The 26,635-nt window shown below is 46.0% G+C and overlaps 1 protein-coding gene across 2 annotated transcripts in view; it reads left to right on the forward strand.

Annotated features, from left to right (window-relative positions):
• The window catches only part of ANKS3 (ankyrin repeat and sterile alpha motif domain containing 3), a 79,760-nt gene extending 54,545 nt beyond the window's left edge, over window positions 1-25,215 (forward strand). Inside the window, exons 12-17 of one of the 2 annotated variants that reach the window (XM_029577107.1) lie at window positions 2,398-2,539; window positions 11,115-11,287; window positions 16,878-16,957; window positions 17,703-17,786; window positions 18,847-18,941; window positions 23,613-25,215. In XM_029577107.1, coding sequence (XP_029432967.1) covers window positions 2,398-2,539; window positions 11,115-11,287; window positions 16,878-16,957; window positions 17,703-17,786; window positions 18,847-18,929 — 562 coding nt within the window. In that variant the 3' untranslated portion in view covers window positions 18,930-18,941; window positions 23,613-25,215. Of the gene's footprint in view, window positions 1-2,397; window positions 2,540-11,114; window positions 11,288-16,877; window positions 16,958-17,662; window positions 17,787-18,846; window positions 18,942-23,612 lie in introns of those variants that run through there. The other variant, XR_003852677.1, reaches the window with a different exon arrangement.
• Window positions 25,216-26,635: the final 1,420 nt, after the last annotated feature.

Here is a 26,635-nt window from a genome sequence, read left to right on the forward strand (position 1 = left end):
TGGGGGGCTGTATGCGGACGCCAATCGACGCAGGGGCAGTGGACGCCAGTTCAGTCAGCGTGGCCCATCAACTGTCTGGAGACGAGCGGTTCGCCTGGCGCTGAAGCGCTTTCTGCCTCTAGTCCAAGGCCAAGCAGTCTGAATCCTCTCCGACAACGTAATGACAGTGGCATGCATCAACCGTCAGGGAGGGAAAAGGAGTCTCCATGTCGCTCAGGAGATGAACAAGCTAATGCTGTGGGCGGAACTCAATTTGTCCCATCTGGCAGCGTCTCACATTGCAGGCGTAGACTATGTTGAAGCAGACTTCTTAAGTCGCCAATGCTTAGATCCCAGGGAGAGAGAGCTGTCCCAGGAAGCAGTGTCACTCCTCTTCACGCGATGGGGGACTCCCCATCTCGATCTGATGGCCACTCAAAGGAACGCGAAGGCTCCGCGCTTCTTCAGTCGCAGAAGAAGAACAAGGCACAGAGGGCATCGATGCCTCCCGTGACCGCGGGACCTCCTGCTCTACGTCTTTCCGCCTTGGGCCCCTAGTGGGAAAGGTGCTCCGAAGAACAGAGTCACCAGGGGCCCATGATCCTGGTAGTTCCGGAATGGCCTTGATGGCTGTGGTTTGCAGACTTTGTCAACCCTAGCGGTGGACAGCCCGCTTTGACTGAGACATCTGCCGAACCTTCTCCGACAGGGCCCAGTATTTTTCGACTAGGGAGATCGCTTCTGTCTAGCGGCCTGGCTTTTGAGCGGCACCGGCTGAGAAGAGGAGGGTACCCAGAGGCTGTTATCTCCACTCTTCTCAAGGCTAGGAAGACTTCCATGTCCTATGTCCGGGTCTGGAAAGTTTTTGAGTCTTGGTGCCAGTCCACACAACTTTTTCTATGTCATGCGACAATACCCCAGATCTTATCTTTCTTGCATCGAGGTCTGAAGATGGGATTAGCCCTTGGTGCCCTCCATCATCAGGATGGAACTACTCTTTCATCGCATCCTGACATAGTCTGGTCCTTAAAGAAAGTAAAGCATGTGAAGCCACCGATACACAATTTAGGTCCTTCGTGGAGCTTGAATTTGGTCCTTCGAATTCTAGGTGGTCCACCGTTTGAACCTCTGAAGAGAGCTACCCTCAAGGCCCTCACTCTCAGGACAGTATTCCTGGTGTCTATCTGTTCCGCTCGCAGAATTTCGGAGCTTCAAGCCTTGTCATGTAGAGAGCCTTATCTACACTTCACGGATTCAGGGGTATTCTTGTGTACCGTACCATCTTTTCTACCAAAGGTGGTCTCGTTCTTTCATTTGAATCAGTTGGTGGAGCTGCCGTCCTTCCAGGACGAGGATTCCAGAGAGCTTAGACGCCTCGATATCAAGTGGAGTGGTCCCCAGAAGGGAAACAAGGCTTCTAAAACCACCATTGCCCGCTGGCTAAAGGAAGCAATTTCTACAGCGAACGTTGGCGCTGGGCGTCCACCACCAGACAGTATAAAGGCTCATTCTCTCCAAGCTCAAGCAGCCTCCTGGGCAGAAAGCCGAGCGATCTCTCCGCAGGAGATTTGCAGAGCGGCTACCTGGAAGTCGTTACACACGTTCGTGCGTCACTATCGCTTGAATCTTCAACCACCGATCGTGGGCTCCTTTGGGGCTCAGGTCATTCGAGCTGGGCTATCAGTGGCCCACCCTACTTAGGGAAGCTTTGGTACATCCCACGGTCTGGACTGATCCTGGTACGTACAGGGAAAAGAAAATTATTCCTTACCTGCTAATTTTCGTTCCTGTAGTACCATGGATCAGTCCAGACGCCCACCCTATGCATTGTTGGGGGTTCTTTGGAATAATCTTTCAGCTAGACTGTGTAATTATTTCAGGATTGGTTTGGGACTGATTAAAAGTTCAGGTTGCATGTTTTTTGCCTAGACTTGTTTACAGTTGATATTCAATTTTGTATTGATCCATGATATTCAATTTGTATTGATCCATCCAAGGTGTTTTTCCTTATTGCTTGGATATTCTTAAAACTGAAGGTTTACAGAGGGTGCACCAGTTATGAGGGACTGCCCTCTCAGTTTTTGCTCTGACTCCATCTGCTGGAAGTGGGACATAACACCACGGTCTGGACTGATCCATGGAACTACAGGAACGAAAATTAGCAGGTAAGGAATAATTTTCTTTTCTTAAAGGTGGGAAGTGAGGGTGGAGATTCTATAATATTGCTGAGAACAGGCAAACCAGATGGACTTAATGGTCTTTATTTGTGTCATCTGTATCAGTAAGGAAACAAATGTGCTCCCAATACTCTTAATACCCCTGGATGACCATCTGGTGTCAGACACCACCTGCTAGGTGCTCAGAATAATGCTAATCGTAACATATGTTTCTCCCCTCACCCCCTTCCCAAACTCCCAGCTTGTTTGGACCCAAGAGGAAAATGACCTCTGCCATTGCCAGGTGGCACAGCAGCACCCGTCCACCCAGCAGTGCTCTGGAGCAGGCCTATGCGGACCGCCTGGAGGCAGAAATGCAAGAGCTGGCCATCCAGTTGCATAAGGTGAGCAGTACCGGCTGGGGGAGGAGTCCTGCTTTGCAGAGAGCATTGCAGTAAGCTTCTGCTGGAAGCCCAGTGCAGAAGCTGACAGAGGTATGCTATAACCCCAAACCAGCATGTTGGGGCAATGCCTTCCAGCAGTGCCTTGGAAGCTCACTGGCTCAGTACATCATTTCAGCTCTTTGTTTAGTTCCTCATCAGGATGCAGGTTTTTTGGCCATTTTGGATCCTTTGCAAACAAAAAAAAAACAACATTTTATACAGGTACCAAAAACAGCAATAAGTGATTAATAAACAATGGCAGTTTTGCAAGAAAATGAACAATATTAACTGTAATATAATTACAAAATAACTTAATTGATCAAAGTGACAAAAAAAATAATGTATCCTAACATAAGTAACTCTTAAAAAAAATCACAAATATAATAAATCAGACAAAAAATATACAAAATTAAAAATCGTCAATTTATTCCACACCAGCCCCCACAATAAATCAAAATACATGTATACCAAAGAATCAAAAAAAATTATCAAATAACCCTTAGAAGTACAGTTGTAATTTGCTTGAGCAAATGTGCAAACAGGCTTAATTTTTGCTGCATGTTTATGTTGGGTTTTTTGTTTTTTTTTAAATCTTAGAATTAGCATGATTGCAACTATCTTGCCTTCTCTCTGCCTCTATGGACAAAAATAGAAGTAGGTTCCCACACAGGTAACCCAGAACTGCGAGGGAAAGTGGCGGAAATATAAAACCATGTCTACAAATTTTATCCAGATAAATTTGGGTGGGGCTAAGTTATATCTGGATAATTCCAATATTCAAAGGGGCCGATATTCAAAAAAACAGCTGAGCTCCTAAATTTAGGTTCCTAAAGTAAGCCTATATTCATCTGAGCTAAGGACCCTAAGTTTGTTATTTTTTTTAACTGAAAATTCCAAACAATTTGAATGCATTCATTTCCTAAAGTTAGGCCCCTAAATTAGGTGCCTAGTTCTGAAAATTAGTGCTAAGCTCCTAACTTTGTTTTCCCACTCTAACTCTGCTCCGGTAGCCCCTCACTTTTTAGGATCCTAAGTTTAGGATTCACAATGTAACCAGTTAGCTAGTTAAGTGAAAAATAAGCAAAAAAAAGCCCATTTTAGGATGGATAGGTATGATCCCCTATCTCACCCCCACCCTAGCCCTGACAAAAATAATTGGAGGGTAGCATCTCCCCTCCATATTAAAATTAAAGAGCTGGCTCCAAACCCCCCCTATTGCCTCACCCCGCCTTTCCACAGGGCCGATGGAAGAGCATTTGGCATCCTAGGCAAAGCTTCAGTCATGCACCTCTCCCCTCCCCCAACTTACCTATTGGTAGCAGCTCCAGCACAGCGCTCCCTTCATTGGCAGTATTAGCTTTCCCCCTCTGGGTGTCGTGATGGTGGGATTTTGCTGCCCCCAAACTTTTGGTGCTCTAGGTGACTGCCTAATGGAAGCACCGGTCCTGCCCTTCCCATAACATCTCTAAACCCCCAAGGCTAATGCTGTCAAACTGCTCCAGCCACATCCAGTGCTGCTGTAACAGCCAGTTTGGGGAGTGTGGGGCTCTTCTGGGTGGGGTGGTGGTGCAGGTAGGAGCTACTAGCACTGTGTCTTTGTGGTATTTTATTTTGAGGCTGGATGTAGAGTGATGGATCAGGCCTCTTCAGCCAGAAATGTTCTGAACATAGTTTAAAGTTGTCCAGGTACATGTTCCGGGTTTACTTTATCTGTGTATATTCAGTGGGATAGCTCAAATTATCTGGCTAAAGTTGCCTGGATTATTTAGCCAAGTATATTCAATGGGAGATTTATCTAGCTAAATATTCAGCTAAATTTACCCAAATAATTTTGCCACTTACCGGCCTACCAAATATGGATCTCAATAAAAATCTAATTGAAAAATAATTCCCTGTACGTACCCGGATCAGTCCAGACTGTAGGTTATGCCTCCCTTCCAGCAGATGGAGACAGAAAAACTTGAAGGGTACCCTCTCTTAGCCTGATGTGCCATCTGCATCCCTTCAGTATTTCTCTGCCTCCAGCAGATGGAGGTGGTGCAAACCCTGCAGTCTTGCCCTGTTCTTGGGGTTAAGGCAATTTACCTTTTAAAAAAAAAAAAAATTAGTTTTTTCTAGCAGGGGATCAAGCAAAAACACAAGGCATCGATTCCTCCCAGGGGGTAGGTAGGTCTTGCGGGCCCGTCCCCCTGGTAACAGGTGACGGAGCTGGGGTTGGTTACCCGCGGGGCTCCTGGCAGGTAAGGCACCGGTGATCCGGTCCCTCTTCTCCCTACGCTGAGCAGCCTGACGAAAAAAAAAACAAAACCGACTTTGCCGAAGACAGCCTGTCAGTTTCCTTTCTCGAGCGGCTGCTTTCCTTTCAGCTTCGGGTGCAGTACGGGCGTGTTTTGCAGAGTTTTAAGGTTTTTAAACTTGACTTTAATTTCAATTTGATTTGTATTGTTTTTATATTTCCACCACTCCCCTCACAGTTCACTTAGCCTTTGCTGAGTCTCTGACCCAGTATGGCAGTTCTTATGTTCTCATGTCCCAAAATCTCTGACATCAGAGCCCAAGAGCTCCAGTATTCAAAGCATCAGCAGGGCCTCCAACATCTCACTGCTTCTCATCCACATACCTACCTATGTTCCTGTGTTCTGCTGCCTTCCTTCTACCAGCTCTGCTTCCAAGTTCCTGAAGGAGGTTTCTCCAAGTGTGCCAAAACAGAGCATGCACACGTGCATAAATTTCCATAGCATCCTGTGACATCACTTTTACCCACAAAACACCAATTTAAGATGACAGATTACAGTAAATGTCTGAAAATCACTTTTACCTAGTGTGTAGCCAGATGGACTCAGGACGAATGGATTTATGCTTCCCTGCCAGTCAGGTTTCAAAGCTGATGTCACCCTAGATATACCCCTGTAGTGACCTCAGCCCTTCAATATTTCTCTGTCTCCAGCAGATGCGGACATGCTTTCCCTGTGAGGATCACTGTGTACCTTTTGGAAGAAGAAATTATACTTTTAAATTGGAGAAAAATTTGAGCCTCTCCTGCGGTGATACCTAAAGGTCCCTCCCCCAGTTGAGAATTCCTGAGGTAATTTCTGAGATCCCTTAGAGATGTGACTTGGCCTAGTAGCGGGTTCCTGGCGTGGACTTTGCTACTGAAACAGCTGAAAGGCAGCGGGTGCAGGAAGCCGAGCGCGGCTGTGACTGCTAACGGCCTCTCCCCTTCGCAACCGGAGAACATCTCTGTACTCAGCCGGTAAGCGCTGAGCCCAGGTAAAAAAAAAAAGGGGAGAGAAAAGGATTTCCTCTCATGGAGGGGTTTTGGTAAAACTTCCTCTGGTCTCCTTGCGCCTTACTGTCATCATTCCCAATCCTGTTGGGGTAAGGGGAAGTGGACTTCTGAACAGATTCAGCGGGTTCCTTTCGTCCCATCCTGGACTTCAAGAGCGTCAACTGACATCTACGAGTGATTCTTTTCTGCATGGAAACCCTACGTTTCATGATAATGGCCATAAAATCAGGAGAGTTCTTAATCTCCCTGGACCTATCCAAGGCCTACCTACATATTCCAATCCAGCAAGAACATCGTTTCCTACACTTTGCGGTACTGGGTTGCCATTATCAGTTCTGGGCACTGAGTTTTGGGCTAGCCATTGCCCCAGAGCAATATCCAAGATTATGGTGGTCATAGCAGCAGCCTTGAGAAAAGAAAGAATCCGGGTGCACCCGTACTTGGACAACTGGTTGATCCTGGCAAAATCCATGGAAGAGAGTCTCTGGGTAACCAATAGGGTGACCTCCTCCTTGCTTCAGGAACTCTGTTGGGTCGTAAACCTGGACAAAAGCAGTCTCAAACCCTCCCAGTCCTTGGAATATCTAGGAGTCCAGTTCGACACCAAGCAGGGCAAGGTCTTCCTCCCGATCATGCGGATAAGGAAGTTGATGTCTCAAGTGCGTCTATTGATGAGCACGATATACCTGACGGTGTGGAGCTATCTTCAAGACCTCGGTTTGATGGCGGAAACCCTGGAAGTAGTGCCGTCGGCAAGGGCACACACACTTTGGAACCCACTGTCTCAAGACTATTCGATTCGCCTCCACTTACCAATGGAAGTATGCCCTAGTTTACAATGGTAGCTGCAGGTAGCTAATCTGGGCAGGGGAGAACCCCTGTCCCCTCCAAACTGGCTGGTCCTCACAAAAGATGTGAGCCTCCGGGGCTGGAGAGCTCACTGTCAGGAACTGACGGCCCAGGGGCGTTGGACCAAGGAAGAGGCCCACTAGAACATAAACCACCTGGAAGCCCGGACAGTCAGATTGGCGTGTCTACATTTCAACCACATACTCCAGAGTCAAGCGGTCCACGTAATGTTGGACGGTGCAACATCGGTAGCCTACATCAACTGCCAAGGTGGATTCAAAAGCCAGCAAGTGTCTCAGGAGATGTATTTCTGCTCATTCCATAAGGAGACCTATCCACAGATAATCTCAGCCTCCCACATCGCAGGAAAAGACAGCGTCAGAGCAAACTTTCTAAGCAAGGAGAGTCTAGATCCAAGAGAATGGGTGTTGTCAGCCAAAGCCTTTCAGCTGGTAGTAGATTGCTGAGGTCTTCTAGCCATCAACTTCTGGCCGCATCTCACAATGCGAAGGTTCCCCGATTCTTCAGTATAGAAGAGTTCAGTTGACCCTTGGGGATTGACACTCTCATTCAGACCTGGCCGGAAGAGGAGCTGCTATACACCTTCCCTCCTTGGCGTCTCCTGGGCGGGGTCATTCACAGAATTGAGCACCACAGGGGGATTAGTCCTACTAGTAGCTCCAGATTGGCCCAGGTGTCTGTGGTATGCAGTCATTCAGAGACTCCTGGTGGAGACCCCCACTGTACCTTCCACCTCACAGGGACCTGCTACTGTGGAGACTGGTCCTTCACAAGGATCCAACTTGATTCTGTCTTACAGTCTGGCCGTTGTGAGGGCTTGCCTGATGAAGCGAGGATATTTGGCAGCAATAATTGCCACCTTACTCCGCGCGGAAGTTCTCTGCGTCCCTGGTGTATGTGCGAGTCTGGAGAGTATTTGAGGCCTGGTGCAAGTAGCGCGGCGTTTTCCCTCAGACAGTCAAAATACCACTAATTCTGGAATTTTTGCAGGACGGCTTAAATAAAGGTTTGACCCTTAACTCCTTGAAGGTCCAGGTAGCAGTTCTTTCCTGTTTCAGGGGCAATGTGAACAGAACCCATCTGTCGGCTCATCCGGTCATGGCCCGTTTTTCTGAAAGGGATGAAGCACCTCCTGCCACCCCTACCGTGGCCGGTTCCCTTGTGGAATCTTAATCTGGTAGTGGAGTTTTTGGCAGGGCCCTCCTTTCGGCCACTGCACAGTCTTTCCTTGCGTTTATTAACCCTGGTGGCTATGTGCTCAGCACGTCACATCTCTGAATACAGATATTGTCGTGTCAGGAACCGTTCCTCCGGATGACTCCAGGAGCGTTACAGCTTCATACCGTTCCATCCTTCTTGCTCAAGGTAGTCTCGGAGTTTCATTTAAATCAGTGCATCTCGTTGCCATCCCTAGATAAGCACAAGGACGCAGAAGAATACTGCTTCCTCCGAAATTTGAATGTCAGTAGGCTTTTGGTGCGGTATCTGAAAGTTTCAGAACCGGTCACGGTGGAAGGAAGCAGGGCGAACCAGCTTCACGGGCTACCATAGCTCACTGGATTATGGAGATGGTTACAGGAGCCTATGTGGAGGCAGAAAAGCCATTACCCCTTCAGGTTAAAGCTCAGTAAGTCTCATGGGCAGAAGCTAAACTGCTGTCTCCCGTTGAAATCTGCCAAGCAGCAACAAGATCCTCCTTACACACCTTCTCCAGGTTCTATCACCTGGATGTTCAGGCCCGGGAGGTGCACCGTTTGTGAGGGCGATGTTAACAAGACCGAGGGCAGCCTTCTGCCCGGATCAGGAGTAGCTTTTGTACATCCCATTGGTCCTGAGTCCGTCTGGCTACACACTAGGAAACCGAGAAACTACTTATCTGATAATTTCGTTTTCCTTAGTGTAGACAGATGGTCTCTGCATGCCGCCCAAGGAACAGTGCCAAGGATTCGCCCGTGGAGTGGATATTGAATCCAAAAGATTACAGGTAAGCAGTCTTCTAGTCCCTAGATCAGGGCATCTATAATCTTACTGGAGTTCAGTGTTTGTTTGGTTGAATACAGTTACAGTTATCCATTTTTAATCGTTTTTTCAATAGCATGTGGCTTTTGAAGAGAATACTGAAGGTCACTATAGGAGTGTATCTAGGGTGACATCAGCTTTGAAACCTAACTCCGTCTCCATCTGCTGGCAGGGAAGCATAACCCATTGGTCCTGAGTCCATCTGTTTACACTAAGGAAAATGAAATCATCAGGTAAGTAATTTCTCCATTTTTTACCACATATTAGCAAATCAAAAGTACAACATTTACAAGAAAAGGTAGATTCCAGCTAAGCTGTCAACAAGACACTTAAAATCTTGAAAATTAGATATTTGCTGCACTTCCTCTTTAGCTGTAAATTTACAAAGACAGACACATTTTAGAGGGCTATAAATAAGTCTGTCTGCCATTTCCAGTTAAGTAGGAGGTCAATATTCAGCAGCTGTGCAGCTTAGTTAGTTAGCCAGATAAACTTATATGGATAAACTTATCTGGCTAACTTGGTTTATATATTCTGCGGAGTTAGCTGGGTAACTTTTCCTGCTAACTGAACTCCTCCCAGTAATGCCCCTGGAATGCCTTTAACACATCCGGCTAAATTCTAGGCGGATAACTTATTATCCAGCTAGAATTTAGCTGGATGAGTGCCCAAAGCTTCATTTCTGAGTTACTTGGCTAAATGCTTCTGAATATGGGCCTCTATATTTTTAACCACCAGAAAACGTGTGCATGATTTTGGCCACTTAAAAAAGTGGTGTTCCAGAAGCCATGTTCAGACACTTGTTTAAAAATCATGCATGTGCATTTCATTTTTTAAAAATGTCCGCACGTTATAGACGTACTGTTAATGCCTGTGCTTTACGCTATCGTTTAACACCATGTGAGGGTACGCACAGACTTTCAGCTGCATGACAAGCCGATGTGTCAAACATCTCTCCCGGCAGGGGAGAAGAAAAACTGATACTTCACGCATAGCTCTCTGCTTCAACGGCAGGGGAGAAGAAAAACTGATACTTCACGCATATCCAGCATAGCTCTCTGCTTCAACGGCAGGGGAGAAGAAAAAAGGATTCGAACTCACAAAGCGGGGAGTAGCTGGCTTGTTACGGCGGTTACTACCCCAAACCAAATAAGCCTGATACTTCACTTTCAATGCATATCCTGCTTCAACCTCAGGGGAGAAGAAAAACTGATACTTCACGCATATCCAGCATAGCTCTCTGCTTCAACGGCAGGGGAGAAGAAAAACTGATACTACACGCATATCCAGCATAGCTCCCTGCTTCAACGGCAGGGGAGAAGAAAAACAACCAATAAGGGCTGAATAACACAGTCTGGGTAAAACAAATAAACATGGGTGTAGCTTGCTTATTGCGGCGGTTACTACCCCTACTACCCCTAACTAATCAAGCTTGATATTTCACTTGGTTGCAGCTCCATCACTGCTCTCTACATTAATGGTGGGGGTGGAAGGGAAATAGAACCAAAGAGCTAAGAGAAACAGATAAGTATGAGAAAAAAATGTGAAGCTTGCTGGGCAGACTGGATGGGCCGTTTGGTCTTCTTCTGCCGTCATTTCTATGTTTCTATGTTTCTATATATATAATAAATATGGGTACCTGGTGGCCAAAAGTAGTCTGGATTTATGTGAACTGTAAATACTTGCCTAAATTGCCCATTGGGCATTCCACTGAATGTTATAGGGGTTTCCAGCATGGTGAGTGTACCAAACCCCTGCAGCTGGGTGGATTTGCCCTTTACTAAAGGTATGCATATGCCAAGAAACAGCAGTGGGCCAGTCCTCCTCTCTCAGCAGCATGCCAGAGCAAAGAAGGCAACCGAGATCTTTTACGAGCGCTCAGATTCACAACTTCACAAAGCTCCTGCGAAGCTCTGGAGAAAAGCGGGATAGAAATACAAATGGGAATGGAAAATGTGAGCTATGTCCCTCTAAAGCTGCTTCCCTTAACGCTTCATTCTGGGGAACAGATGTAGGGACCACTCAGGTCTCCCTTGGGAGTCTTAGCACATTTTTAATGCTCCTGAAACAAGAGATGAAAGGATCTCCCTCTCTTTCTGTGTTTCTGTGGGATGCTACAAGAACTCTTTACATGTTTCATCCCTGCTTCCCAAAGGCCTTAAAATAAAATAAAAAGAGAGGGCACTGCAAAGCTGGAATCTAGCTCCTGTTCTTTTAGGCAAGCAGTGGCTGGGGGTGCCACAGAAGTCATTCTCAGGCACAAGATCCCTGCCATAGCAAGGGGTGTACCCACCCATGTGTAGTGAGAGAGTGCATGTCCTGGTTGCCGACTGACTAGGTTCATATGTTTTCCTCTAGAGATGTGAGGAGTTGGAGTTGGTGAAGGGGCAGATGTCTCAGGAACAGGAGTTGCGGGCTGTGGCCGAGAGCTGCCTGATGGAGCGGGACATGGTCTGGAAGAGTGTCCAGATGCAGCTGAAAGACACCTGCGCAGTTACCAAAGAAGCGGGGGCCCTGCTGGAGCAAATCAAGTGAGTAAGAATGGGAGCCACAAAGATTATGGTGGAAAGTATCGCTGTGCTCCACATTTATGGAAAGGAATGAAGAATAAAACAGAGATTCCCTGTACGTACCCGGATCAGTCCAGACAGTGGTTTGAGCCTCCTGTCCAGCAGATGGAGACAGAGAAAAACTGAAAGGGTAACCTATAGGCAGCTGAACCTGCTGCTCCCTTCCTTTTCTCAATTTGTTTCTCCCTGGGAGACTTTTTCCTTCTTCTTCTTCTTCTTGGTTTTTTCCAGGATCAAGCAAGTATTACTTTAATTCTATATTTAAAAAAATAAAATAAAATAAAGGAATTCAAGGCTTCTGTTTTTCGGGGAGACAGCTCTGTCTCCCCGCTCTTATGGGATCCTAGGGGGGGCTTGCCCTTTGTTTCTACAGCCTAGGAATCCTTTCCCGGTGACCTGCTTTTCTGCTTAGGCGCCTCTGTATCGCTCCATGGTAACCACAGTTTGAGTATTGTATGCATCTCTGGTCATTGCATCCCAAAAAAGATATAGCTGAATTAGAAAAGGGCAACCAAAATGATATAGAGGATGGAATGATTCCCTATGAGGAAAGGCTGAAGAGCTTAAGGCTCTTCAGCTTGGAGAAGAAACAGCTGAGGGGGAGATATGATGGAAGTTTATAAAATAATGAGTGGAGTGGAATGAGTAAATGTCAATTGGTTGTTTACTCTTTCACAAAGTATAGACTAGGGGACACATAATGAAGTTACTAAGTAGGACATTTCAAACAAATACAAGAAAATGTATTTTTATTCAATGCGTTATTAAGCTCTGGAATTCATTGCCAGAGGATGTGGTGAAAGTTGTTTCCCTGTACATACCCACATCAGTTCAGACTCCTGGGTTCATTCCCCCCTGCCAGCAGATGGAGACAGAGAAAAACTTTGACACTGCATTATAAATAAGGATAAGCAGCATGGAATCTGTCCACAGACTGGGATCTTGCCAGATACTGGTGACCTGGATTGACCACTGTTGGAAACAGGATACTGGTCGTGATGGACTTTTGCTCTGACCAGTATGGCAAATCTTGTGTTCTTATGTGATAAAATGTACTTGACTCCCTTCACTTCAGATTTGTTCTTGTTATACATACTCTTTCAATGTTTTAAGTATGAAATTTAGGGGTGAGGGGGTTACCCCTGATGGTGGTGGTAGTTCTAGTAAGCAGGAGGTCTAGGTTTGAGTTTCTGGGAGCAATGCTAATAGAGGACTGTCTGTCTGGGGGCTGAGAGTGTTGAGGACTGCAGCTTTTACAGTAACCCTGTGCTGCTAATCAAAAAATAGCATGGCGAGAGCCCACATTTCTGTTTACTCGGCCATGTGAACAGGAATAAGCCTACATCCTGCTCACTTAGCCAGTCATGGGGTGGGGGGGGCTGCAGAATCTGCCTTGGCAGAGAGCCTAGTTTTTGCTTGCTCAGCCATAAGAAGAGCAACAGAGAGCAGTAATGAGTTGTATCAACAGTATGAAGGCTTATTGGTTAAGGGTAGTAACCGCCACACCAGTAAGTTACCCCCATGTGCTCTTTTCCTCATTTCCATCCTCTAGCCTTTAGGTAGATGGGTATGCTTCCTTTGTTCCAGAATCTGGAGGCAGAGTTGATTTATCTTTTTTTTTTTTTTTTTAAACACATGCTGACATCACCCATACATGTGTCATCACTGGAACCCTTCATGCCGGTGTTCTCTGCCTCCGCCACCGAGAGGATGGTTAGTCAAGACACACCTCATAACCTGCTGATTTAAAATCTAACTTCTGTTAGAAAATATATGCTTATACAGCTTTTATTTTATTTATTTTATTCAAAAATTTTCTAGATCACTGATCTACGAAGGTCAGTGGGTAACAATTGAATGTACACAGTGAAAGTAGTACAATAAAACCAAACAGATAACATGAAACAGACAAAACTAATACATTTTGCAGCTGACAGAGTTATTACAAAAACCAGACATGCACCTATTGATCATTTCTCCTGCAGAGTAGTGAGTATGTCAGATGGATGAAGCTTCCTACATGCCTCTTTGATGGGTAGATCTTAGGTTTTGGAAGATTGCCAAATCTCTATTTCCTCTAATGGAGCTTGTTTGAACATAGCTGCATTGAAATTTTTATATTCCCAGTCACAGCTTACTTTGAGCCGGTAATGGAGCCATTTCGACATTCACAGGTTTTCCCTGAACTCACCACGGACTATTCCCGTGTATCACTTCCTATGCAGCTTATTTAATTCCAGATTAGTTTTTCTAATCTGGCACAGTTAATAGAACCGGCAGGAAGCTATACAAAGTCAGGCATAACATCTAAATCATCTTCTACAGAGCCATGAAAAGCCGCCTTAAAGTCAGCACGTTCAGGAAAAATTTTCGGCGCCTACAGCTCTTAAGCATAGAGAATATTAGCTCAGTGGTTGCTAAGGATGCAGCAGCCATTTGCACCCATCGCAAGGCTTAGCAAGTACTAGGAGAGTATTTTTCTCCCTCTAGAATTGCTGCACAAACATCGCTCGTGACAAAGAATCAGGCTCTTAATCTACTTTCTGGAATTTTTTTAAATTCCTTCGACAAGCCGCCTGTGCCCTACAGACTAACCCAGAAAATGTATCTGGTCAGTTCAAGGTAATATATGCGAGTCCAATAAAAGAAGGCAGACTCAGAATATTATGATGGATGTACTGTGGCTGCTGATTTATATTCGCCTTTTAGTAGATGATGATAGTGTAGTAGAAAGTTTAGTTGATTCATATAAGGAAAGAGAGCTGCAGTCAGGAGAAGAGGAAAAGGATTGTCTCTGATGCCTTCCATAAAGAGGAAATGTCTGCTTAAATCTCCCAGGTGACATCTGCATTAAGACTCTCAGAAGAAAAGGATGAAGAACTCTGGTTTGGAATCCAGTTTTGAAAGGATTACGAAAGCGTCGTATTACATTCCCACTGCATTCTGAAATTGAAAGCATGGTTTATTCTAGTGGGACTCGCCTGAGGCAGGCTATAGGCACCTAAGAATTTTACCCACCTGTACTTGCTACCCCCTGAAACACAAGAAGGCTTTTTTTGCCTACCTAAGGTTTTGGCAATATCCAAAAGGACCACAGTCCCTTGAGAGGAAAGAGTTGAATCAAGAAATGCCAGGATAGGAAAATCAAGTTAGTTCTAAAGAATCATTTTACTTCAAACTCCTCTCTACAAGGATATGTTTTAGTTATGTGTCTAGAGCATTACTTCACTGAATTCATCAGCTCACATATGAAGAAAATTCTGCTTAGTTGGAATCTGCCGCAGCTTACCTATCAGTCCCGCCTGAGTAAACTGCTTTTTAGAGGTAAACTATTTGGTGGGTAGTTAGATAAACTAAAGAGAGGTTTTGGTGAGTCAAAGATTTATAGGTTACCAGAGGACAGGTCAAGAACTTCCTGCTGCCCTATTTATGGGTGTAGCCTTTTTGGAGGAGATAGATTTCATATTGTAAATCGTTCTTCTCAGCAGCCTTCAAAATCAAGGGGTTCTTCACATTCCTTTCATGGAGCAAGAAGACCACGTTCAAATGACCTTTGACCATCCACCTCAAATAATCCTTCACAATGAAGAACAGGGGATTCATTCCTTGGATTCTCCTATTGGGGGCCATCTTCAGAGTTTTGCCAAGGAGTGGATCCATATAGCATCAGATCAATGGGTTTTGAAAATTATACTTTGTGGATATTCCCTGCAATTTCTATTCCCAGTAATAGACCACTTTATGCCATCCTGAGTGGGATCACTAGTAAAGTTGCAAGCAGTACAGTCAGTACTGCAAAAGTTGCTAAATTTATATGCTGTTTGCCCAGTACCATTACATGAACAATGCAAGCAGTGGTTATTCAATTTATTTCATCATCCTCAAAAAGGATGGCTCTTTCAACTGGTACTGCATCTGAAGGGCGTGAAGAAGAGTTTGATTGTCCCTCACTTTCATATGGAAACACTCGAGTCTGTAATCGCTTCCATAAGGGAAGGAGAATATCTTACATCGCTAGATCTCAAAGAAGCTTATTTCCATTGATCTGATATACAAAGCTTACATGTTTTCAAAGGATCAACCTGTACCATCATGGCTCGCTCTCTCTCGCTCTCCATGCCTTTGGAAAACAGTGGTGTTTCCTCCCTCTGATTTCTTATCAAATTTCAGGCACAGCTGTATGGCTCTTGCCTGTTTGTAAACATTTCACAGTGCAAGACAGTAAATAGGAACTCGCTCAGAGGTTGGCCTGTGGCCTTCAAACTACTTTGTGTCTGGGTGAAAACTCTGAATCCATACGGCCTATCCTCTATATACATCCTCAGCAAAAGTAACAAAAAATGACTCCCAACACCCTCAGGACTGGGAACTATATTAAAGACCTTGGGGGTCCATTTATTTATTTATTTATTTATTTATTTGAAACTTTTATATACCGGCATTGGTAAGCATACATCATACCGGTTCACATTGTAACTAATAGGCTGAAATTACAATCAACGGGGAGGGGAAACAGGGAGGAATATACATAGAGCAGGAAGGTAGGAATTAAAGCAATTAACAAGAGGAACAGGCTATTTACAGGTATATACAGAAGGTTTAAGCAGGTTACTTACAGGGGTCTATATACAAAGGTACAGGTAGGGTTAATTCCTGCTACTTTCTCCAGCAGGCCCAATACAGCTGTAGTTTTTGAGATCATAAGTTGTTTGTTTTTTTTTCCTTAAACTCTTTACTGCTGCGTTCCAACACATCAGTTTTCCTGGGGACCCCTGTTAAAGATAATTCCAGCTCCTCAACTCTTACTTCAACCACTTCCAGAAGAGCTGTCGTCTCTTCTAACAAGGAGAGTGTTTGCTCCACTTTTGCAACCACCATGGCAAGATTTTCGACCAAAGACTCATGAATTCTCCCAGCCAGGCTCTCCATCACACTCTTGATGGCATCAGTGGCGTCCCAAGTATGCGTCTGCCATATCTTCCTCTCCAGCCAAGGCCTGTTCACATGCCCAGCAGATTTTTTCTCCATAACACCTTTTTTTTATGGCCCACACATTTGGGCACAGTAGCTTGCTCTGCCCATAGTTCAGGTAAAAACCTTTTGACAGTTTCCCTGGACATCTAGATTGATAATCCCCCCCCAGGTTTTGAGTCCAATATTAGCAAATGAAGTAGGATAGCCCCGGGAGCTCAGCAGAAGCACGTTCGTTCAGCTCAGTGCCTCTCTAGCACCCCCAAATGTAGCAGTTTTCAAAAGCTCATTTACATGCATGAAATCTTCTGAAACTTACCTCCAAAGAGTCTCTAGTGCACGAGATTTCCGAAGATGAGACTGCACTATGAGTGTGGCAGTTGTAACTCTATTGGGATCTGCACATGGCCAACATGTAACAGTCCCACAGAGGTCTTCAAAGGATTCGCACAGATTCTCTGCCCATGGGTATGACAGTCATTCAGAGCCCTGATTTCACACAGGATCTCTGGGCATAGTTGGATGCATGGATTTGGTGTTATGCAGAAATGTATTATTTTAATGTACTTTTGTATTACAGAGCCTGTCAGGAGGAGCTGCCTTTGTGTCTCAAAAGGGAGCAAACAGCCAGTAGAGTCCCAGAATCCAGGGCAGTAGCTGGTGAGTTGGCTGTACTCTGCAGTAGATATAGGAAGACCCTTTAATATAAAAAAAAACAACAACCCTCTAAACAGGCACTGCACGGAACTTGAAAAATCCATACTGCAAGTTGTAGAGCCCACAATATACCAGCCACAAGATTTTAAACTGAACATCTTTTAATAGCCTCCCTATGCTCTATGGGAGCAGACATTTTTTGAGGGATGTCAAAGATTCTGTCTGATTGGTTCCTGCTCTGCCTGTGATGTCATTAAAACTTCACTACCAGTATGGCCCAGTCAGATGCAGATGTGTGTGTATATGAAGTCATGCGTAACACCGCACCTGTGAGGGAAGTGGAGGGTGGGAGGATGGAGAAAAGCAATTCTGAAGTAACTTAAAAGCAAGAGTTTTGCTTTGTGCCCATTGGGCAGTGTTTCCAGCTGTTCTGAGGTGCTCACGTGATTGGTCAGAAGTGGAGTATATAAATGTGCCATGCTGAAATTCTTCTGTTATAATTCCCAGACAGCTTTTCTTTAGTTTTAAAGATCCACTACCTGATAAGAGTTTTCTGTCGCTTCCTTCCACATTTATTGCAACCTTAACTGCTGTCTCAGCATGTCCTCTGACAGGTGTCACAAACCTGCAAAGAATTCAGTATAAATCTTAGGAAACTGTAGCATGTTTGTCCTTTAAGGGTATAAATGGATACCTTTTTTCTGGCAGTGCCATGCAGCATGTGTGTGCTGACTTGTTTTGACTGCAGGGATGGAAGGATGTGACATGCCACTGAGGTCTCAGAGTCTCCCAGAGCTGCTGAAGACCCTGGAGGAGTGCACTAGAGACATGGGTAAGATCCTTCTGAAGACCCCTCTGACTTAACCTGTTTCTTAAAGCAGTAAAACCAGCTGGTGCTCCAATGCTGACACCAGATCATTAAGAATGTACTAGATATAAATTGTATTGTGAAAGCCTAAAGACCTGGGCAGGCTCACTGATAATGCCAGGTGGGTTTGATTCCCAGGCACAGCTGCTACTTCCTGGCCCGGCTGGAGATGTTGCAGACAGACAAGGAGAAGGGAGTCTCAGCCAGTGCTCAATGGTGTCACCTAGTGGTCAGACTTGGGATACACATGTACCAGGTTCCAGAGAGAGCTGCAGTCAGTGGGACTTGGTTAAGGGTTTTCACTGCATTGATAGGTTCTGATTGAGCTGGAGCCCAGGGGAGCAGGAGGAAACAGCTGGGTCAACACCCGCACCCCTTCCCCCACCAAAAAACCCCCCCAAAACATGCAACCTTTTCACAAGTTTCCCTCCAATCCCTGCTGGATTTATTCTGGTTACTTGCTGACTGAAGAGTGGAAGGGCAGCCTTGTCTGTTACCCCACTTAATGCCACTTCTGTCCCAGCATTGGATTCATCTTTTTCCTCTCCTTGCAGTCAGAGTATTATCCTCTTGCATGTCTCAGAAAAAGGCTTTCTAAAATTGAATTTGCAACAGAGTGAGGAGCAGTTTACTTATTGGTGAGCATTCTTTCGTAATGGAGTGCACAGGGACATCTTGGGTTTTGTTTTTTTTTAGCTGAAAATGACACTCATAACCTTTGACAAATCAGTTTATCTCCCATTGCCTCAGGTACCTACTTAAATTGTAAGCTTTCTAAGACTTTTGTATACCTTGCAAAGTGTCGTGGTTTAGGGTACTATTTAAAATGTCAGAATAATATTTTGGTTTGTGATGAAACTGAAGCACCATTTATTAATGGGAAATTAATTTCAAAGGTGCTAATCTCCTTCAGTAGATTTGTTGGGGTAATAGTAATATCTCAACCACAGAGCCCCTATCTCTCCCTCACCCTCTGTGCTCTTTGAATATGATGGCATTGTGACCAGAGTCTGTCTCTTTGTAGGGAAAGCCCTGTCTACAGTGAATCAGAACCTCAAGAAGCTGCAACCACCAGACAAAGACAAAACCAAGTGGCCAGAGTCCTAACCAAGGAGGATGGTGAGTGTGTGACAGAAGTGATTGTGGCATTCTCCCAAGGCCTTATGGTCCAGAACTGCATCCCAGCATTGGCCTTGTGATATTGGGCAAAGGTTGAAAGGAACTCAAGCAATGGAAATTCATCATTCCTTTCTGTCCAGTAAGACTAATCCCTATGCATGTATTATGCACACCATCCAACAGATGGAGACGGAGGCTAACAGATACGCTGACATCATCCTTATAGACCTCTGTACTTATATCAACTGCCAGTATTCTCTGTCTCCAGCAGATAGTGATTGTTCATATTGGTGCTGTGGATTCAGGTCCAGCTGAAGGAGATTTTGCTGTGTGCTCCTGAGGTGATAGTCAAGTCTCCCTCAGTTGAGCCCTAATAGCCAGGCTGGCTGCTTCTGTGAGGTGCTTCCTCCCTCTGTTAAACTAACAGTGAAGTTTCCAGTGGGTTAAGGCTATATTTTTCCTCCTTGGCTCTTCTCTCTGTCTCTGGAATTTCACCCTTCCTCTCCCCCCTATCCCACCCCTTTTATCTGATGGGAAGATTAGCCCATTTTGGCTAGGAAATGAATGCCGGAACACTGTGCCTTTAAACTTTTGTGTTTCCCTCGCTGAAACAATAAAAAAAAATAAAATAAAAAATATTTCCTTTATCCTGCCAGGAACTTTCAGGGGGGGCAGGGGGGCATTCCTGGAACATGGGAGGATGCAGCACAACTAGGGGGGGCTGGCGGTGAGTGCTGGAGGTGATTTTAGTTGCAGAACTGTGAGGCTCACAGCCACGGGAAGAAGACAACATGAATCCAGGCAGCTAACGTGAGAGACAAAACATGCTGTGCTCGGCTTGTGTTTTGCGCCCTGAGCAGGCCAGGAGTATGTTAAAATTGTATAGGGACTGCTTGGCAGCCGGCGGGACATCTTGACCTGCGAATTTACAGTAGCAGGGGATTCAACATTGGAGGCATCGGGACCTCTAGGGAAAGTCTTCCACTTCTCTTTCTGAGCAGAACAGGAGGTTGGGCCTCTGAATCTTTCACCAGAGCTGCATCAAAAACCAGAGGTTTCCATCCTTCAAGTGGGGCTCCCAGCTTCTGTAACACCTAGCATGGATTTGTCAGCGCTGTCCTGGGTAGAATCTTTCAAGAGTCTATAGACCTTTTATCTGGGACAGGAGGCACCGCGGCCAGTTTTGGCTCCTCATGGAAAGGCATCCTTCCATGAGAAGAAAAGGGCTAGGGAACTGTTCCCAGCTAGGGGAGAGGAGTTTGGATTATCAGAAGGTTCCCTAGATGGTTTTTCAGCCCTTTTCCGCAGGTCCTGGGGATGATACCTTGTAGAAAATTGAAGTTCTTCCTGAGGGGTGAAGCTATCTTATGACTGTTTCACAGGGATGAGTTGCCTGCATTAATTTCTCCATTTCCAAGGTTCGCAAGGGTGACCCACCCCATTATGGTCGGTTTGCAGAAGGCCTCTCACTTTTTTCCCCTGCATGAGGTAGTGCAGTTCTCCTGAAGCTAATTTTGAAGAGGGCAGATCTCTGGCGGGCATGTATCCCTTGGATCCTTAGGCGAAGGAACAATTCTGGTTCCCGAGAGTGGACGCCCTAGTGTCCCCGGTGACCAAGAGGACTACCATCCCAGTGGAAGGGAGGGGCTGCCCTTAAAAATGCCCAGGATAGAAAGAGAGATACTGTGCTGAAACAAGACTTTGAAGTTATGGTCAGATCTCTACTTGCTGTTGTATTGTGGCTTAGTCCAGCTTGCGCTTGATGTAGGACACACAGGAAGAATTGGGTAAGGATTCTCCCCATCTGGAACCTGGGGCAGCCTTTTTGGCAGATGCTGGTTATGATTTTGTGTACACTGCAGCTAGCGGTGTAGCCTCAGTTATTGCAGCCCAATAGCTTCTCTGGTTGTGCACTGAGACTGGATACAGTCTCAGTCTAATTTGACAAAGTAGCTGTTTAAGGGCTTACGTTGTTTGGAGATGAATTGGAGAAGATAGCCAAGGCTTCGGGGGATTCGAAGATTCCTGGAAGATAAAGCCAGGAGGGTCTGAGAAAGGGAATGGCCCTTAATATTTTGAAAGTGCAGGTGTGGCAGCTGTACCTTGCTATAAAGGTCACATTCAGGGTCAGCACTTATTTTCTCACCCTGTTGTATCTTGTTTCTTGAAAGGTGTCATGCCTATTCATTCTCTACTTTGGATTCTGGTTTCTCTTTGGGACCTTAACTTGGTCTTATTCTTTTTGGCAGGGCCTCTTTTTTTTTTCGCTCTTAAGCATTTTAATGTAAATAAATAAATCTCCTTGCAGTTAGTTACTCATCTTGAAAACAGAGTGTTTCTGGTCACCATTTGTTCGACATATCGGAATTGCAGGGAACTCTTTCTGACGATTATTCAGGATAGAGTTCAAAAATTTTTTTTTTTTTTTTTTTTTTTTGCTGAAAGTGGTCTCTGGTTTTCATCTGAATCAATTGATTTCCTTGCTTTCACTGGACAAGCGGAGGGATGAGCAGGAGTATGAGATTCTACGTCTTTGGATGGAAGATGCCATCTTTTGCGATATCTCCTTGTTATCAGTACGTTTCGGAGATCCAATTATCTTTTTATTCTTCATGGTGGTGTGAAGAAAGGAGAGGCAGTCTCTCATGCCACAGTGGCGCACTGGTTTAAAGAAGCGATTACAGCGGCCTATGTGGAGACAGGAGTGCCTTTACCGAAACAGTTAAGAGCACATGCTACTTCATGGTTGGAGCTACAGCTGGTATCTCCTTCTGAGATTTATAAAGCAGCAACATGGTCTTCCCTGCTTATTTTTTGCAAACATTATCGTCTGAAAGCTTGAGTTAAGGAGGACACATTTGCAGCGACAGTGTTGCAGGGGGCTCAGGCAGTATCCCATCCTAGGAGGAAGTAGCTTTGGTCATTCCCATGTATATGGACTGGCTTGACTGGATGAAGAGGGAGGTGAAATTACTGTTTAGCTGAAATTTCCTTTCCTCTAGGGTGGTCAGGCCAGTCCAAACTACCGACTTATACTGCCTGCTGTTAACTGTATTTTTGAATCTATCAGAACGGGCAAGTGTACACATCTTCTGGAGTTCAGATCTGATAATTGATCTCTCTGGTAAGTAGTTTTCCTTTCTCTTGGATTTTTATACCTTTCCTTTGCTATGGTTTTTTATTCTTGCTATTCCTGGCTTCCTTGGCCTTTTGGAAGTCCCTGTTCCGTCCCCGTCCCCCCCCAAAAAAAAGGAAGGATTTCATGTTGTCATTTTGATTATTGATCAGGTTGTCCACAGTTAGTTTTTTCAGGAATACTGACAGGCTGATGTCCGCACAGAGGCATATAAGGGTGATGTCAGAGAGTCTGTTACTGTCTCCATCTGCTGGTTTGCGTACATAACCCATGTGCATGAACTGGCCTAGGGGAAAGGAAATTATCAGCTAAGAAGTCATTTCACTTTAACAGCCATTACCCTTTCACTCGCCCAGAAATTATGTTAGCTACAAGCTGAGACCCACAAGAGTCTCTAGAAAGATGGCCCCTTCCCATGGAAATTCCTGCAAGAAGCCTTTGTGTTCCAGCTGTAAGGAGGCAGGCAGTAAGTGCTGTCAGGGAGTGGTGCCGGGACTTCTCTGGGGAACTGTATTATCCCCAGTGCCCACGCCCAGAGATGACTCTGGTCTCGAACCCTGCCCATATGCTCGGTTGCCCCAAACAGTTAATCCAACAGGTCTGAGGTGGCGCACATGGGCCTGGTTTTCAGGATGTTTGAAAAAAATATTTATGAGATTTATTAGCATGCACAGTGTTTAAAGTGGATCTTTTAGTTTTATGAAAGCCAGATCTATTTGTAGAGTTGGCCACCCCTGCTTTAACTCTATCGAGTGTCATGTGTATAAAATATATGGTTTGTGACTGGATTTCCCAGTCTTTTGGTTCAGCAGGTATCAAGCATGTAATGCCAGGCATGACCCTTTAATGCCTTCAGAGGCCCAGACCGTCGCTGTCACTGTCTCAGAAATTCCCTGTAACAGTTTCTTTGTGTTCGTTTCCCTTTCTTGTTCATACCCTAGATCTGTCCAGATGCATGGGTTTTGCCTCCCTACCAGCAGATGGAGACAGAGAAGAAAAGTAGTGCAATGTCAGTAAAGCTTTAGTTAGCATGCCACTTGCAGTCCCACAGTACTTCTTTGTCTCCAGGAGATGGTAGATGTGCAAAACCTGCAGGCTAGAGTTTACAGAAAAAAAAAAGAGCGAGGTTCAGGCTTTTTACTTCCTGGGGTGTTATGTTCTGTCAAGGGCCATCCCAGGGTAGAGTGGCTGAACAAGGGGATCGGGGACCCTTGTTTAATTCAGCCTGAAGAGAATGGAGATTGATATAGCCAGTGGTCTGGCTCCCTGCTGATCTGCCATGCAGCCTGCCCTTATGGACCCACGACTCCCTGCAAAGGAAAGTATTACTTTCTGTGTATTTTTTTTTTATTATTTTATTCATAGCAAGTTTAAAAAAAAAAAAAAAAGGAGAGAGAGAGAACCAAAGACAGGAATCTGTGGTGGCTCAGGGGGATCCAGAGGGGTCACCTTAGCAGCTCAGGGAGCCAATGAAAGGGAAATTCCCTCTAATAGTTTCTTTGTGTTACAGTCTCCCTTTCTCCTCCTCCTTGCAGGTTCCTTCTGTGCATTGATTGAGACGGTGGGTGATACCTTCCACCCCAAAGATGACAAACGCCGCAGGATGCGGCAGAGGCTGTGCGGGTCGCATCTCAGCTTCACGAGTCAGCACGCCACATCCTGTGAGGAGAAGGAGAGGAGAATCTGGTGGCTCCTCAAACCCTTGGAAAGACGAGGCTTGTTTCAGGCCGATACAGCTGGTGAAGCTCTGGATCGCGAATCAGCACTTGAGAAGAAAGCAGAAACTTGGGAAGAGTCGTTGGGACATGAAGTCATCTGATGCCAGTTCCTCTACACTTGTCTTTTGATCTTTCTCTTTAAAATGGAAGGTGCGGATATGGGATAGTAAAGGACTAGAATACCATTTCTGGAAGAGGCACACAGAGCCTTTCACGTCTTAAGACCTGGATAGCACAGGAATACAGAACTAGATGGGTCGGTTGAGTATGGGGATTCAAAGCCTCTTGTCCCTGGGATTGGGTGGTTCAGGGAATGGACACAGTGCATATCCTCTCATCTCTGGGACTGGATGCCTAAGGTGAGAGACACAGGAATACAGAGCCTTCACTTCTAGGACTGGATAGGTCAGTTGAGGTGAACAGGAATAGATAGCTTTTCCATTCGAGCCCTGGATAACTTGAAAAATAATTATTTGGGTCATCAGTGCACACAACTCTATGAGACTGAGAGTTTGCCATTTCAATTTTGGTCTAATTTAGAATAAAATGTGTGTGTGATGGTACATGGTTAATAATTTGTGCCAGTCAAATTTTCTGCTGTAATATTGTATGTCTGTAATTGCCCTGTTCCTACCCCAGATCAGTCCAGATAAGTGGGTTTATGCATCCCTAACAGCAGATGGGAGGCAAAGAACAAAATTATGAGGCATTACTACATAATTGAGTGCCACCTGCAGTCTCTCAGTATTTCTCTGTCTCCATCAGATGGTAGAGCTGCAAACCTGCAGTTGGATACTTTAGAGAAAAAAAAAAAAAGAGAGAGAGAATATCTGAGGATGGAACTCCCAGAAGTGCTAGGTTTCTTTGTGGGCCATCCCTCTGGATGAGCAGGGCGAGCAGGGAGTTGGATATCCCCAGCCAGACTCAACCCTTGATTCCAGGGGGAGGGAAAGCCAGGAGTCCTCGTTCCCTCACGCCCCCTGAGGGCCTCCCACCCAAGCTGGCCTGTTGCAGTGTCCTGGACTCCAGAAACAGGCGAGTACACCTTCAGGTGTTTTGTTTTTCTGAGGGGCTGGGGAGGCTGTGTGCTTTCTAGGGCTGCCGTTACTGTGTTCTCTCCCTTGTGCGGCTGTGTCTGCTCGGTATCGGAATGAGGAGGGATTCATGTGACTCAAGCTGTCCATTCAGCCCCCGGAGCCAGGACAGTAGCGGCGGCTTTATTTTTTCTCTGCTGCTCGGTTTATTTTTAGCCGCAAGCCATGCCTTCTCCCACTGAGTGTGGAAATCCGGTCGGGCCTGCAGGGGGAGGCACTCTCGCCTCAATGTGGCCCATCTATGCCTTGTCTGTGTATCTGGAGGTGATGGAGCCTTGACATAGGCTTCAAGGGGCAGATGCTGCACTTGGGCTGCAGGCCCTGTGCAGGAGGCCTGGGGGGGGGGGGGGGGGGGGGCAGAGAGACAGTGGCCATTTTGGCTCCACATGGCAGGAGTCCTGCCATGGATGAGGAAAGCAGGGACTCCCTTCCCGCTCTTTCTCCTGTGTTGTAGGGGTTAGATGGTGGGGGAGATGTCAGCGTGCACTGGGGAGGACTCTGCACCAGTGGAGCAGGGGAGCCATGGCAGATTTTATTGTGGATTTTGTTTTGCTGATGCATGAGGCTTATATCGCCAGGCAGAAGCTGGCAGATATCAGCTGGCAGCTGGCTGATGTCGGCTGGCCCGGAGCGAGGCTAAGAAGTCTCGGGCTGAGGCGCCTCCAAGGAACGGGGGCATTTTGCACCTGGATCGATCTCTAGGTGACTGTTTCCTCTGAGGATTCAGATAGCACTGATCCACTAGGCAATGATCCGCAGGACCCACAAGTGGACCAGAGCGCTGATCAGGTCGTGGTCTGCAGGTGCAGGCGAGGTCCCTCTGGCAGAGAGGAATGACCCTAGGGTGGTTAGGTTATTCTGCAAGGACAAATTGCAGCCTCTCATCCCTTAGGTTCTGGAAGAACTGGGGATTAAGGTAGCGCAAGAGGACTCCGACATGGAAGGGGTAAACCCAGTGTTGTAGGGTCTGCATGGACCGCCGAGGACATTCCCCTTGCCAAAGCAGGTGAAGATGCTGATTGACCAGGAGTGGGATTCCCTGGAAGCTGGATTGAAGGTGGCCAGGTTGTACCACCTGCCAGAGAGCACCTTGTAGCTGTGGAAGCTGCTGAAGGTGGATGCAGCAGTGTTAGCAGTGACGAAGATAATGACCAGTGGCAGGGTTGGTGGCTTTGAAGGATGTCCAGGACCGGAAGCTGGAGATCCTGTTGAAGAGACTGTTTGAGGTCTCAGCTCTGAGCCTTAGGACTGCAGAGGGCTTGTTTGTGCTGGGTGCAGAAGGTGCAGGAGAAGGCCAGAGGAACCCCTGCGGATGCCCTCTGTGATATGCTTAGCATTTCAACTAGGAATATGGTGTCCGCGCGAAGGCTTCTGTGGCTGTGCAGTTGATCGGTGGATGTTTGGTCGAAGGCACAACTTACTAATCCCCCTTTTAAAGGACAGTTATTGTTTGGAGAAGACCTGAAAAAGCTGATGAAGCATTTGGCATAGTCTAAAGGGAATAGGTTGCCCAAGGATAAGAAGGGCACTAAGAAGCCCTTGCCGCCTCGCACGAGCTTCCATGAGATGAGGAGATTTGCTCCAACAGACGTTCTTCCAGTTCTTCGCAGAAGCAAGGTTCAGGAAGGACAGCAGTCTTTTCGGGGGGGACCAGTAGACCGGCCAGAGAGGGTTCTGGACAGGGCTCCGTTGGTGCGAAGCCCATCCAAAGAAGGCAGTCTGGTCCACTTCTCCCTCGTGGCTTGT

Source organism: Rhinatrema bivittatum, chromosome 14 (genome assembly GCF_901001135.1).
Source record: "Rhinatrema bivittatum chromosome 14, aRhiBiv1.1, whole genome shotgun sequence".
In the NCBI taxonomy this organism is placed as follows: domain Eukaryota; kingdom Metazoa; phylum Chordata; class Amphibia; order Gymnophiona; family Rhinatrematidae; genus Rhinatrema; species Rhinatrema bivittatum.